The 15,956-nt window shown below is 45.1% G+C and overlaps 1 protein-coding gene across 4 annotated transcripts in view; it reads right to left on the bottom strand.

Moving 5' to 3' along the window:
* Nup98-96 (nuclear pore complex protein Nup98-96) overlaps nucleotides 1-15,956 on the bottom strand; it is a 263,228-nt gene that overhangs the window by 233,851 nt on the left and 13,421 nt on the right. For all 4 annotated transcript variants that reach the window (XR_005110629.2, XM_075882251.1, XM_075882250.1 and 1 more), the window contains one exon: nucleotides 2,132-2,362. Coding sequence is in view for 3 of the 4 variants with exons in the window: in XM_075882251.1 (XP_075738366.1) it covers nucleotides 2,132-2,362 (231 nt within the window). In the remaining variant the exon portion in view is untranslated. The remainder of the gene's footprint in view (nucleotides 1-2,131; nucleotides 2,363-15,956) is intronic.

The following is a 15,956-nucleotide window of genomic DNA, read 5'->3' on the forward strand; positions in this document are numbered from 1 at the left end:
AAATGAGTTTGTAGCACCACTTTCAATTTAATGGCTCGACCAATCGAGGCAGAAGAAGCTCACACCCAGGCAGAGTATATCTTCTCAGACTCGAAAACAGCCATTCGTAATTTTGCTATGCATTGAATTCATGCACCCGCCTACCGTATCCTACAGTTCCTCCCTCCCCCTCAATGAATAATGACCATTTTGTGGGTTCCCGCGCATTGTTTGTCGCCTTTGTTTGTGTTTTACCTTATACGTTTGTCACTTGTTCCGGTAACATAGTTAGGCATCATGACCAATGTTTTCAAAGTAAGACCAATGCCTCCCAGAGTATGTTCTGGTGCTCCAAACAGATGAGTTCCACTGTCAAATTAGAATATAAATGCGAAAAGGGCCTTGGTGCTACAGGCTCTCAAGCCAACTTCAGGCCATCTACCATGTCGCTGACTCTGCGTGGCCCATAGCAACCCAATTTAAGCAAATATGCTTTCCCGCCGCAAAAATAATAAAAATTTGTTTCAAGCTGATAAAGAAGAGTGACGAACTATCATCACCAGAAAACATTTACACTCACACATCGACACAATGAAATATCGGTTAAAACAAAGTAATTTAAATACTGTATTTATTATAATAAAGGTCGACCTTTTTTTTTTTTTTTCAAAAATGTTCATCTATCGACCTATATCCGTGACCAAAGAATCTCGACCTATATTCATGATCAAACCAACCAAGAGCGCCGAGCTTATGGCATTAACTGCCATGTCCGCTGTTCTTCACGTGGTTCTTGCTGCATACGCAGCTATTTACTATATACTCTGAAATCAAGACCACACCCCCTTACCTAAGTAAGTGAGAAAAAAGTTATTGATGCAATAGCCGCGTAATACCTTTTCAAAGCCCCCACGAAACACACCCGCTATGCCATGTTTGCGACGAAAACCACATTTTTCTAGATATAGGCCATGAAATCCCAGCCCGCCAGCCGTGCTTCCGATACGGCCTTTTAGTGTGCAGCCGCACTGGCCTGCCTCACCGCTTTAGGCGCTGCGCCGCGTTCCCTATCGAGTTGCAGAAAATAAGTGCTTTCGTCTTCTAACCACCACCACCACCATTTGCTTGTGAGCGGTTGCGACGATGTCAGGTCGGCAGAGCTACACAGGAGGCAAGTGCCAAGTCATACCTTTTGCCGAGGATTCAAGCAATTTTACCGCGCAGCGCGAGTTCTGTGTAAATGAAAGGTTGATTAGGGGTTCGCCAAAGCAGCAGGACCGTCTGTTTGGGTGCAATGAATGGCGTCATGCTTTTTGCGGCCCAGCAAGCAGCAGCGACGGCAGTGAGTACGACGTTATTTGGGAAGGCACGGATACTTGCAAAAAATCTGATGACGACAACCTTTTGCACATCTGACAAGATGATGGCTCCGGCAGCGATTAGGGCACTAAGTTATGTAAATTAATGTGCGCTTCGTTTCAGTTTTTTTTTCTAAATTAAAGAAAAAACATGGGCCAACCTATATTCAAATTTTTCTTATTTCTCGTAGAACACAATAAGTAGGGGTCGACATATATTCGTGCTCGACCTATTTTCGAGTAAATATGGTAATCTTTCCAAAGAAATAGGGGTAGAAATATACCTTTATAATGAATTTTCGGATGTAATGAACTTATTTTCGTTTAAGTACAACTTTGTTATAATGAGGTTTGAGTGTGTAGTCAAAGAGCACCTTCACATGCCATGCATTAGTCGCATGCTCTCCCACTCCACTGCTACGTAGGCTAGGGGAGAGCATTAAGATGAGCCCTTTCTTTGCAGCCGCACAATCTCAAAAATGCATTTACAACATTTTAAGCTGGCATTAACGCGACTTTCACTCCCCGAGTTTTTCAAGAGTCAAAAAAGAATGAGAAATTTATATTTTCCAGCTGTTAGACACCCTGAACTAAAATTTGTCGCAGCTGTGATATCACTGTTCTTTTACTGTGTAGGCAACCTGACTGGGCAGACAGAATGTAGAGCGCAGCCATGATCATCAGTTGTTCACCACCCGTTCTCAACAATGCTTATTGTACAGGGCTCACAAAAGCACACATGCTAAACAAGGGCAAGGAATACTTGTAGGTACAATAAGAAATGTACAGCTGACCTGTTGATCCAAAAAGAGAACTTCCAGCAGTTTGGCCAAACAGGCCTGTGCTTTGAGGTTGGCCAAAGAGGCTAGTGCCAGTGGCAGGCGTAGTGGTGGAGAAGGAGCTGCCAAACTGCGGTCGGGGCTGCCCGAATGAGGAGGAAGAGGCGCCAAAGATTCCCGTGCTCGCTGCCGGCTGCTGGTTCATCGTTCCAAACATGGACGAGCCAGTTGCAGGTGCTCCGAAACCTGCATTAGCATTTTTTCCAGCGATCAACACATGACAGCTGGGCAAGCCCTATATTTACTCAAACGTGGCGCACCATTTTTCCCCAGATTTCTGCTACCTAATATCCACCCTTGCATTACAATCAAGTACAGAAATACTGTTTCTTCACAATAAAAAGTAATTCCTCTCGTTACAGCCATGGTCATGTTACAATTAACTAAATACAGCAGCAACGATGGAAAACATGACAAACCTTCAGAGAACATAAAAATATTAGCTTGATAAAAAAATATTACTTTCTAGAGACTCTCACTAATTCCAGTGCACAATCACTATAGCACTCTGACATTACAGTGTCCGACATGTTCATAGCCTGCACATCTTCCACCTGAAGTTTGCGGACCACAAAATTTTTGACAATCTTGATTACTGCCATGCCTGGGAATATAACTTCAAATTAAGAAAGTTCCACCTTGTAGCAGCCCTTACGACCTATGCAGCTGCCTGCTAGATTAAAAGTGTTGTGCACTAACACATCAGAAATTCATGCTCGTGAAGTGAAACCTGTGCCCCACAAACTTTTGCTGCCAGGGGTAGAGTGCTTATGGATTCAAACAAGACACAGAAATGTCGATATAATGACAGTTATGCACAATCGCTTTAAGATCACTGCATCATGTCATTATTAAACTGATAGTTAAAGGTAAGGTGGTCTCTGATGCAAGTTTTCGAGTCATAAATTTACAGCAATTTGACACAAAATTGTGGGAAAAAAATATGCGCATCGCTTTGCCATAAATTGTTGCATTTCAATCTAATAGCACTGTATCTCATAAACAAGATGGCAATGACAGGTTGAAAAATTGCAGCAAAGGAAGAATACAAACAGCTACAAATTGCCGTCCAAAAAAAGGTCCCAGGCTTTGCTCACATAACAGACGCTATTTGACTAATAATGATAAAATCAGGATCTTTTGACAACCAAACTCAAAAGCATTAAAGAATTTCATAAGTCTTGAGATACACATGGTCATCTGTTCAACAAACTGGAAAAAGTGTGGCTTGGATAAGTTGGCCATTTTCATTTTGCAAACGTGATGTATAAAAAAAAATATACAGTGAAAGTTCACTTCAACAAACTTGAGGAACCTCCGGAATGAGTTTGTTAAAGAGAAAGTTGACATTAACTGAAACAGCCATGTTGCAGCTTGTTATTAAATTACAGTGAAACCTTAGCGAGATAATTGTGGCTCCTACAAACTTCAAGATGATATAAGTTTTTCTGTGGTCTTGGCCACGACTCATTAGCTTGCAATGTAGTGGAATACGATTATTAAACAGATTTTCTCCTACAACGTTTGATGCAAATTCACACTAGCATACAGGTACGAACAGGAGCTGCCCATGCCGTCACGGAAGACACGGCAATCATGCATGGACGACCAACAGTGGCGCATTGTTGCCTCAGAGACTGTGTACCCTTATCTTCAAGGCCTTAACGCACCACAACACTTTGGTTACAGATGATCTTGTGTTGTACTTTGTTTTTAAGACAATAATTTTTCTTGGGATACTTGAACACAAAAATTTTAGTCTGTCTTTCTGTCTGTCTGTCACACGATTCAGCCACGCGGTTGAAGTTTAAGCGCCCAGCCATCTTGAACTGGTGGCGGCCTCATACTTGTGTACACTGTCAATCAAAAAGCAAATATAAACCATATCTTAGGCACAACATCAATACCCAAGTATTAGGTGGTGTGTTTCTTTACTAGAACACACACAGGTACATCATTAAGTGATGCCACCGAGGTCTTCCAATTTGGAGCAATTTTTTGAAGCAACAAAATTTTCTGCTTTGGAGCCCTTGTAGCAGCAAAACTTTCCATTTTGTAGCAATCTGAAGCTGTGAAATTTTCCATTTTGTAGCCATCTGGAGCAGCGAAAGCAATCTGGAGCAGCTAACTTCCGGACGAGAAGCAAGTTGCATTTCCATTCAAGGACATGAAAAATTATTCTGAGGCTCTTGTCAAGAGCTAGAAATATTTAAATTATTTGCAAATTTAATGAGCTAGTCATCTTAGAAGCGCTCCTTATTTCAGTTGATATTGCAAGAATAATGGCATCATGCTGTTGAGCGTCTGGAAAAACTTGTTCAGTGATTCTTTCCATAGCAAATAAACAGAATACTGGTTGAATAAAACCGTACTTCCCAAAATAACACTATAAATACATCTATGTGGCTATCAGCAGATATGATAAACAAACGCTGTGACGTAGAACGCTAGAGACTCACACAGTCCCAAGTGCATATCCCTAAGGTGACTTCAAGAATAAAAAAAGAGGTTCTTTTTCTTCACAATTGATTAGACTGCTGGGCGTAATATGCTGAGCTTAATATGGTGTCATTCAGCTAGTCTCAGAAAGCCAAGCTTCTCCGGCATTCATATCTGTGCTGAAGAACAAAAAAAGGTTCTTTTTCTTAACAACAGATTACACTGCTGGGCGTAATATGGTGTCATTCAGCTAGTCTCAGAAAGCCAAGCTCCTCCAGCATTCATATCTGTGCTGAAGAACAAAAAAGGTTTTTTTTTTCTTAACATCTGATTACACTGCTGGGCGTAATATGCTGGACGTAATATGGTGTCATTCAGCTAGTCTCAGAAAGCCAAGCTCCTCCAGCATTCATATCTGTGCTGAAGAATAAAAAAAAGGTTCTTTTTCTTAACAACTGATTAGACTGCTGGGCGTAATATGCTGAGCTTAATATGGTGTCATTCAGCTAGTCTCAGAAAGCCAAGCTTCTCCAGCATTCATATCTGTGCTGAAAAACAAAAAAAGGTTCTTTTTCTTAACAACTGATTACACTGCTGGGCGTAATATGGTGTCATTCAGCTAGTCTCAGAAAGCCACGCTCCTCCAGCATTCATATCTGTGCTGAAGAATAAAAAAAAAGGTTCTTTTTCTTAACAACAGATTACACTGCTGGGCGTAATATGGTGTCATTCAGCTAGTCTCAGAAAGCCAAGCTCCTCCAGCATTCATATCTGTGCTGAAGAACAAAAAAGGTTTTTTTTTCTTAACATCTGATTACACTGCTGGGCGTAATATGCTGGACGTAATATGGTGTCATTCAGCTAGTCTCAGAAAGCCAAGCTCCTCCAGCATTCATATCTGTGCTGAAGAACAAAAAAGGTTCTTTTTCTTAACATCTGATTACACTGCTGGGCGTAATATGCTGGGCGTAATATGGTGTCATTCAGCTAGTCTGAGAAAGCCAAGCTCCTCCAGCATTCATATATGTGCTGAAGAAAAAAAAAGGTTCTTTTTCTTAACAACTGACTACACTGCTGGGCGTAATATGCTAGGCGTAATATGGTGTCGTTCAGCTAGTCTCAGAAAGCCAAGCTCCTCCAGCATTCATATCTTTGCTGAAACTACACAATTTAACAAACTTTATTTTTTTTCAGCAATATTTTGTGTGGCTCAAGCGTTTTCTCTATACTCCTAAAAACCCCTTGCCGTGTCCACTAGAAAGCAGTGCATAAAAAAAACCTCACGGGGTACCTTATGCATTTGTCTAAGGCAACTCGAAGGCGACATTCATTTTGTTTTTAATGTGATAGCAATTATATGGACATTCTCGACTGGTTTTTGGATATTGGAGTTACCAGGGGTGCAGTCAAAATGTTTAAAAAAAATAGAGAGGGGGAGTAGCCCCTTGATTTGAAAGAGGGGGGGGGGCGGCAACAAAAGGTCATTTTGCACTAAATATGCCATGGCAAGAAAAACTTCGAGGTGAAGGAAGCACATTCCCAAAGTTACCCTTCCTCCGGCTATGCTACTGGCCGCCATGTTTTGTGCAATGTCTCAATCGATAATGTCCCCCCCATAGTATTTCAGAAGATCGCTAAAGCAGAGATAAGAAGAGCCAACCTATCTCCTTTGCACTGAGGGCAGATGCGATAACATCAACCTGCGTGCCAGGCCTCCCATCGATTGTTACTTAAGCAGAGAGGAACGCGTCACCAGTGTCTAAGGAGTAGGAACGAGCTAGAAAAGCAAGAGGGAGGGGGGCATTGTTATGAACTTTGATCTATTATTTGGTACAAGCCTTATTATTATTTGGTATAACAATACAATTTATTGGTGTTGCAATCACTGCTAAAAGCGTAAGTGAAACTAACAAATTGCATCTTTTAGATCTGATATTGCCGATATCGTGAAACTCAAAAGAGCGCTGGCTAAAGAAACAATGATCACTTTGGTTGCCCAAGCTTTCGTGCTGTCAGTTATCTAAATGCGAAGAAGGCGTTAGTAGCACAGAAAGTTAACGAGCAGTCTCATTATGCCTTGAGATAGTGCATGCCAGCTACTTCAAGCGAGGCAGCAGCCTCCCTTCCACCCCTCCCTTTAAAACGAAGCAATAAAGGCGATGCCGTAATCTTTTTTTTTTTTAACTGTCAGCTATTGACCCTGGAAAGTGAGAAATGGACGTGTAACAAGGCGTAGCCGCTTCACACGCCATCTCACACCAGAGCTGCCAGCGATAGCCTCCCTATAGCTGTGCCTATTAAAACCGAACCGAATTACGGGTGCTCCGACCAGAAGGCATGCTTTTATAAATTAGATGATATTTAAAGAGAAAAAGCACATGAGAATTTTCAATTTGGACCCTACCAACCTCCAGTTCGAAAGGGCAGGGTACCGTATTTACTCTCGTAATCCTCGCACTCGCATAATTCTCGCACCCCCCACATTGCCCCCCCCCCCCCCCAAAAAAATAAAGATTTTTTTCCTCGAGTAATTATCGCACCCCAGAAAACTGTCGCAATAATGTGGTGTGCTCGTTCCAGCCATTAATGATGATAGCACACACCATCTGGCGCCATCTCTTAAGCATCAAGCGTACTCTTGCACAGAGATTCAATCCAGTCCAAGCCAAGCCGAAGTGGCCAGTGCGCGTTGCGGCATGATTTTTATATTGTGTCGGTAATCTTGGCACGTTACGGGGCGATACTGAAGCCACACGGCTGTTTCAAGTTGCAAGGGATAGATCATGCGCTAAACAACGGCAACAGGGCCGCCGGTAGGCCCTTCGAGGCCTACGAGTTTTGTGTTCGCTACTGGTGACGGCAGCTGAAATCCACCAAAACGCGTTGGGCCTGCCGTGTGCCTAAAACTGGGATTGATGATAAACTTTATTTCTTCAGAAGGAAACTGCAGACGATTCTGTTAAATAGCCATCAGCCCAATACTGACGTCCTACGCTTACGTTTTGAGGGCTCCAGTTGAGCGCCGACCGCGACCACTACGCCCGGAACACCCACAAGCTTGGCGTATGATATTCTAATTATCGACTATTTGCTTCCACTTTTTGAGTCTCAAATTAATCCTGCCTTGCGTTGAACCTCTGCTTTTATTGTTGAGCTAAAATTTAATTAGTACTTCTTAAAGCTTGCTGTAAGTTGCTGGGGTGAGAATTCCGATTTGCGGCCACTTCGTTTGCTTTCTCGTTCTCTGTGTTTTCGTGGAAAGTTTTCCCCGCGTAATTCTCGCACCTCCCAACTTTGCATCGATATTCTGGCAAAAAAAGTGGGAGGATTATGCGAGTAAATACGGTAATTTAGGGGCTTTTACCGCCACAGCGATTATAAACACGGATGTACGTACTGGTGGAAGGAATTACGAAACAGGTCTTCTGTTTGATGATACAGTAGAACCCCTTTATAAGAGACACTGATATAAGAAACAAATGGGTATAAGAGAAACCAGCATACATACACTAAAATAGGGATTGATAAAAAAATGCATACTAGGGACCCTACTCATAAGAGACATCATATAAAGGACAAGAATTGCTGTCTGGAGCATGCCTCTTCTAAAGGTGTTTAACTGTGCATAGATAAAGTATATTAGAAGAAAAGTATAAACGCGTTCTCACCATGTGTTCATCTGCAACCGCGAAGCACAGAAAATGAGATCGTGATGTATAGACATAGACGTGACGGACATTCTGGCGGCCCGCGTGCAGTTATTAGTAAAACTTGCTCTATTACACGTTGTGCAACTCTTCAAACGAGCTATCAGCAGCATTCCTAGATCAGGCGACGTCCGCCGATGAATCGCCGCCACAGTTTCACGCTACCGATTGGACTACACGTCAGAAGCCCCTGCGGAGAGCGCGTTTCACTGTTAAGTGGACTTGCACTACAGAGTTGCGTCGACACCAAACATGGCATCCTGGATTTTAGGACGCACACGCAACCACTGTTTATTCAGCGTAATAAAATAGGAATGTGATTGTGACTTTGGTGGCCCCAAGAACAAGGAGCACATTTCATGCGCTGGCATGGCGGCTATCGCCGGTGATAGACCATACCAAATCTGACTTTGGCGCAATATCTGTTTATATTATCAGGGTGGCACAGTAAATCTGATTTGGCGTACTTTGGCGCAAGAACAGGATCACTAATTATTAAAATCCTGGTGTTGCTTAGACTGCGCTGAAAATGCAACGCTATGCCCAAAAGAATGCCAGCATAAGACTATCATCTTTCGACCATATTTGCAGTGGAGCGTGCTGATACACGGCCAATTTTTTCGAAATGTTGATGCATGCTGCTGTGCTCAACGCAGCAGCATCCTTGTAATTGTTTTAACACATGGCTGCCAAGTCAATGCAGGCCATCTCCTTGCAAACAGATGCAGTGATGCTACCGAGATCTTCTAATTTGGAGCAATTTTCGGAGCAGCAAAGTTTTCTATTTTAAATCTTTTTGGAGCAGCAAAATTTTCCATTTTGGAGCCATCTTGAGCATCCTGGAGCAGAAACAAGTAGCATTTACATTCAAAGGCATGAATATTTACTTTGGCGCTCTTGTCTCCTATGAAGAGCTAGAAATTTTTGATTCAGTGGAAATCTCATGGAGCCAATCATCTCAGAAGCACGCTCTATTTCAGTTGTTGATGCAAAAATAATGACATCATCATGTTGAGCATTCTGAAAAAACTTGTTCAGTGATTATTTTTGTACCAAATAAACAGAATGCTGGTTGAATAAAATTGTACTTCATAAAATAACATTCCAAATACACCTACATGGTTATCAGTAGATAAACTCTGTGACATACGACGTAGAGAGGCACACAGTGCCAACTGCTTCCCTACGACGACTGCAAGGATTAAGAAAGGTTCTTTTTTTACACTACTTCTGGTCGTAACATGATGGCGTTTGGCTAGTTTCACAAAGCCAACATCCTCAGGCACTCATTCCTCTGTACTGAAACTACACAACTTAACAAACTTTTCCTTTTGCAGCTATGTTTAATGTGGCTAGGGCATTGTCTATACTCAAAAATCCACTTGTAGTGTCTTCTAGAAAACACTGCATAAATTTTGAAAAAAAACCTCACAGGGTACCTTATGCATACACCTAAGACAACTAAACTAATAAGCGAAAGCCATTTTGTCTTTGTTGCAATAGCGATTACAGTATAGACCGCTTATAACGTAAGTCGCGGGAGTCACGAATATCCGCAGTATAAGTGGTACCGCACTAGAACCAAAACAACCTTTTTCGATGGCCGCACTTGTGCAAAACGCGTTGAGCATGCACTTCGCGAGTCCGAGAATGGAAACCTGCGATGCGTGCTTGCTAACATTTAAATTTCTGAATGTTAAAAGAATTTAACGTCCAAAGACACGCGTTGCCAATGAAATGAACGCGAAAAGGGGAAGGGGGAGTCTAACAAATGAATGCACCATCGCGGAAATTCGCCGACCACCAGACCGCCTCGATTATGCGCATTACACAGAAACTATGACGAATCACGTCCAAAATTCGACGCGTTGAAAGACGCGAACCATTCGATTTTACGGGCGCGCACCCTATTTAGCACATCGCAATCAAATCGCAAACCACTGTTCGAGCGCTACACGAGCCGCCCTCGTTACCCATATGTATTCCTTCCCGTCAAGTGCGGCCACCACAGAGTTTCGTAGATTCGGTAGCAAACCGCAACTTACCCCCGTATTAAGAAACGCTACTTGACTTGAAACCACCTCCAATGCAGCGCGTTCGCGCAACGCGTCTGTGCGGCCTCGGCGCGGCCTAAAGAAGGAGCGTTCGAAACGCGTTTGTGCTGCATTGAAGTCGGTGGCAAGTCATGGTCAAGTCAAGCAGCGTTTGGGGGTTAGATTCAGCGACTGCTACCGATCGAAGCCTCGCTTGCCGTCTGGTAAGTTGTCGCGGAAAGCTCGTCCAAAACACGACGATTCGGCGTCAAAAAGACCGCACTAGCAGTGAACCAAGAACCGCGTGCGTGATACGAAGTTCGCGGCCGGGAGATCAGCAACGACGGTCGACAACTCGCCACGCTTTTACGTACGACAGCGCACTGGCAGCAGAAGTGAAAGCTCGCGTCATAAAACCGTAAAAGGTTTTCAATTTACCGACGAGTAAGCAAACGCGATAACGACGACGTCTTTCCCAACAGAAAACTGTTAAGCGCACGCGCAGTTGATAAGGACGGGATCGCACGTGCCACGTTGAGCGGCGCGCGGCCGAAGCCACGCTAGCAACGTGTACGCTGTAGCCGCGTCGGCACCGGTGCAGAGGCTTATCGGTCACTGAAGCAACCGTCCTTAAGGCCGTTTCACATGACACAAAAAGTAGCGATTTTCAGGCTGCGAATTCGCTCGCAGCGAAAAAAAAAACAAAAAAGCAGTTCGCTCTCGCCACAGCGGTCCGCGGCGAGCTTTGGAAATTTTCGCTCTGATCGCAGCGGCGGGAGCGATTTTTGGTCGGGCCCCGTCGAAATAGGGCTGGTCCGGCCAAGCCGTCTAAACAGAGTTGATTGATTTGTGGGGTTTAACGTCCCAAAACCACCATATGGTTATGAGAGACGCCGTAGTGGAGGGCTCCGGAAATTTTGATCACCTGGGGTTCTTTAACGTGCACCCAAATCAGGGCACGGGCCTACGACATTTCCGCCTCCATCGGAAATGCAGCCGCCGCCGCCGGGATTTGAACCCGCGACCAGCGGGTCAGCAGCCGAGTACCTCATCCACTAGACCACCGCGGCGGGGCGTCTAAACAGAGTCGACGTGTTTGTTTTGGTAATGGCCGATGCTGTGCATTTTAAAATAAATTTAGACTGGAAAGTATTCTTAAATGACGAAACAAGTGGTCCCTTCTATGCCGTTCACGAAAACTTCATGATATCATAATGCACATATTATATTGCATTCGTGTCTTTCATTAAGAGCGGTGGCAAGAACTCGCCGCTCCAGTCGCAGAGCGAAAATCAAAACAAAACCGCCATTAGCGACGATCGCGAGCACAGCGATTGGAGCGAACGGAAGGATTTTTTTTTCGCTGCAATCGCGGCACGTGAAACAGCCTTTACTCGGCGAGCCCGCGCAGTGTCCTGCGGTCTCTTTTAAAGACGGCAGTCTTTCTCGGGAACCTTTGACGCAAATATTTTGGTCTGTCTGTACATTTGCCTGTTTGTCCACTCGTAACGGCACTGGGTACTTGAAACGGCCGACCCCATCCGCAGCGCCCACCAATGTTACTCAAGATTTAGTGTTCATACTTGTGCAATTGTCAAATAAAAAGCAATTATTGCGCATGTCTGGGGCACCATAGCAACGCGTATATATTCCGCATGTGCGTCTTTTCCTAGAAAAGGCATACATAAGTAATTTTAAGGCCCAAGGACCTTACCACGCTGCGCTGACCATGCAACGCTTGCACGAAAAGGCCAGTGAACACTTTGCTAAGACGAGACGGTGGTGGCACCTACCCGTCGCCTTGCGTTCTACACCTTATCACCTCTGAGACGGGCGCGCACACCTGTCTCAGAGGCACGCGCTTCGTTTTCCAAGTAACTTGCCAGATGGCGTTCATGCCTCACGTGTGATAACACGGAGGAAGGATAAGGTTCCTCCGCGGCACCCTCGAGGCACTCTGACGCAGCGCCTCCAGAATACCATTCACCGATTTTGTTGCGCAGAACATCAAATAAATATTTTGTTCACTCTCAACACACGCAAGACTATCGTCTTTCGACGACATTTGAAGATTAGCATGGAGATACGGGGCCCATTTTTTTTCGTTTTCTTTTTCTTTCCTCCGCCCTTCGTTCGTTCACTCCGTGTCGCCTCCTCCTCCGTAACGACCTCGTCGTTCACTCCCCAGCGGCGCACCCAGCGCTACTCGCTACCGTGTTTGTGACAAAATTTCCGGCAACCACATTATAAGCCGGTCTTTCATCTTGGGGGACTGCACAATAAGCGGTATGCGTATACATGGGGTTCTGTGGGAGGGTAACGGCCTTTTTTTTTTGCATTACCGCATTTTTCGCTTCTCCCGAAAAAAGTTTTCATAAAATATACCCCCACGTAATAAACGCACCCCCCCCAACTGTGTTCCGATTTTTCAGAGCAATGTTTCCGATTTTTCAAAAAAAAAGTGCGTTCATTGCGCAAGTAAACACAGTATATGCCATGGCAAAAACAATGTCGAGGAAGGGCGCCCCCCCCCCCCTTCCCCCGGCTATGCCACTGGCCCTCGCCATCATGTTTTGTGTAATGTCCCAATCCCTTGCACATCCTGTGTTTTACAAGCGGATGAAAGCACACCAGCAGAGGCAAGGAATGAGGCTAAAGCAGAGATAAAGAGCCGACCTATCTCCTTTGCAGGGAGATAGGTCCTCCTGTGCCAGGCCTGCCATCAATTGTTGCTAAAGGCAAGAGGAAAGCGCCGCCTATATTCAAAAAGCAGCAGGAAGATACTAGGAACACGGGCGAGGGTTATTGTTATAAACTTTGGGTATGATCGCTGGCATGTGCTATTTCGGCAGGCATGAAAGACTGCTGTTATACTCTCCTGTCTTGTACTTCCAATGCGAACAAGCAGTTGCTATCTCATTCATTGCTAGGAGCTTAAGTGAAACTAACAAATTGTATCTTTTGGACCCAATATCTCATAACTCAAAAGAATGCTGCCTGAAGGGACCATGATCACTACAGCCGAAGCAGTTTTCGTGCTGTCAGTTTGTGAGGACAATAACACCCCCTGTAAAGTCGTTTGTGCCTCGTGGCACACATGTTTCGCACATAGGCTATATTTCGGGTTCTCGAGCATTTATCACCATTACCATCATCATGGTTAGCGTGATAGCGCCAGAAGTGATGCCAGGTGGCGATGCTGGTTGGTGGCACAAGACATCAGTGGAGTGGTTCTTTTATGGCGTGTGGCAGCTGGAGCAAGCAATCGTCTCTTGCGGCGGGTCCGCGGTGGATGGCACCGCAGGTAGTCCGCCATGAGCCTTCATGGTGAGTCGAGCTTTGGCGACACTGCCTTGTGTTATATTGATGAGTGTTGAGGCGTGGCCTCCGCGATCGGCTGCCGGCGGCGCGCCGTTGCTCCGGCCGTCCCATTCGGCGCGAAAGCAATGGGAGCAGTGTAATTTTGCTAACTCCAACACACGCCGCGAGGCGGCGCCGTTAGCCTAAGGTTGAACGAGGCTCATTTGACCGAAAGTGCCTGCGATTTCAGGTGTTCGCCAGTCTTCGTTGTCGAGTTTTCACTGCAGACAAACCTTGAGTATGCTCTCGATGTGTTTGTACTCCTTCCTGCAAGCAGTACAAAGTTAAGGTACGTATGTTTTTTAAAAGACTTCCTTAAAAAAGTTTGTTTTGCTGCAGCCAGTGTGGTTACATGAATCGAATGAGGCAGCCCAAACTCCTTTCGCATTTCCTGCAGATTGAATGCCAGTGTGCTGAATTCTTTTGTCACTTTTACGGCCTTTTCGCGAGCTATCACGGCGCTTCACCTTGTTAGCTGTGTTAACGTGCCCCCTTTCACGTGTTAACAGTGCCCCCTTTTTGTATACCCGGCAAGAGATGAGCATGGTGCGAGCACACTGTCAGTGGTCTTCGACAAGTTTATTAAGCCACTCTTGTCCAATGTTGGTGCGGCTGTGACAGACAGGGCAGCTTACCGGAAAAAGCTTGCATGTAAGCCACTGTACCGGAAAGTGCTGCACGTGTAAACTTGTGCAACGCATGAAAAACATGGTGCATACTATGTGCCTCTGTTTGTGGGTTGTTTCTGTAAATGAAGTCTCATGTATAAACTTGTATGTAAGTCACTACTCTGCAATGTGCTCCGTGAACAGAATTGCGCAATGAAGACAAACATGCTGCAAACCGTGCTTTTTTTTTCTTGCTGTAAATAAAGTATCATGCATCCTGAAATGAGTTTGTTTGTCCTCTTTCCGAGATGTAGCTTCGGTGCATTAGCCTCCAATGTTTAGGGGAACCGCGGGAAAAATTTTCTGCTGAGTTCAAGGACGCGGGTTCGACTCGCGGCCGCTTTTCTGCTGGAGGCGAAAGCGGCCCGTGTGTTCCAGATTTCGGCGCTCGGTAAAAATCCCCAGGCGTATGGGCGCCGTGGGGAGGGGGTGCAAAAAAAAGGCACTTGTTCCCCCTCCCCCCCACCAAACCATTTTAACACTTTACCCCATGCCCTCTCCCTTTTCCTTCGTGCAACAATAGATTTTCCCCCTCAAGCTAGAACCCTGCCTGCGCCCATAACCAGGTGGTCACAATTAATCCGGAGCCCTCTACTACGCTGTGCCTTATCGCCTATGTAGCGTCGACGCGTTAAACCTCATAATAAAAATTGACCCAGTTCCAGCTAGGCACCTTCAACGGTAAACATTGCAGGAAGCTTGTCTTACCCAACACTGGATTGTGACAACGCTTTGTAAAACGCCTGCGCGCCGTGAAAGATTACACTTCACTTAACAATTTTTCTCTCAAATGAATGCGAACAAAAAAAAATTGATATCTTTGGTACACAAAAAAAAAAAGCGGCACTGCGCTCTTTCTTTGTATCACGCGCTCTTTCACGTACTAAAATAACAAATACAAGCTTTCCAGAAATAAAACAAGACGGCTTATCTTTTTTTAAAAATGCGTGACCTTGAGCAGTGGGAGTCTGCGCTGACCAGCTCGGCGGCGGAGCATCAAATCGCCCTGATGCAACGAGCCCTGCATTCGGCGCAGGATCGCGGCCTCCTGGACGTAGGAGGCTGACCACGTCCCTTTCCAGCCCCCTTGGCTGCTCAATAAAATGTTTTTACCACCACCACCACAAAAATGAAAACTACTGATGTGCAATGAATTCACTTACGCTTCACAGCGGCCCTAGTCTACGTCAAAAATTAAACGGTTAAATGGCACCCGTAACTACTTCTATCTACTGCATTGATGAGCGGTTGTAATTTTTTTATTAAACGTCTCACACAGGCTGCGAAGGCTGAGTTTTCGTCCTCTGCGCCAGCCCGCGCCAGGGAAAGCCAGAGAAAGCGACCTTAGGCTACGCGCGCCGCGGTGCGGCGAAAAACGCGGCCACGCCCCCTTTTCAACTTACGCTCACTCCGGGCGATTGGGACGGCCGGAGCAACGGTGCGCCGCCGGCAGCCGATCGCGGAGGCCACGGTTGAGGTATATTGCATAAGGTTGTTTTAGCGTGCTGAATCAACTGATTTATTTTGATTTGACTAACAATATCATCGTTGAAATAGCAGTTAAATAAATGTG

This window comes from Rhipicephalus microplus, chromosome 2 (genome assembly GCF_043290135.1).
Source record: "Rhipicephalus microplus isolate Deutch F79 chromosome 2, USDA_Rmic, whole genome shotgun sequence".
NCBI classification, from domain to species: Eukaryota; Metazoa; Arthropoda; class Arachnida; order Ixodida; family Ixodidae; genus Rhipicephalus; species Rhipicephalus microplus.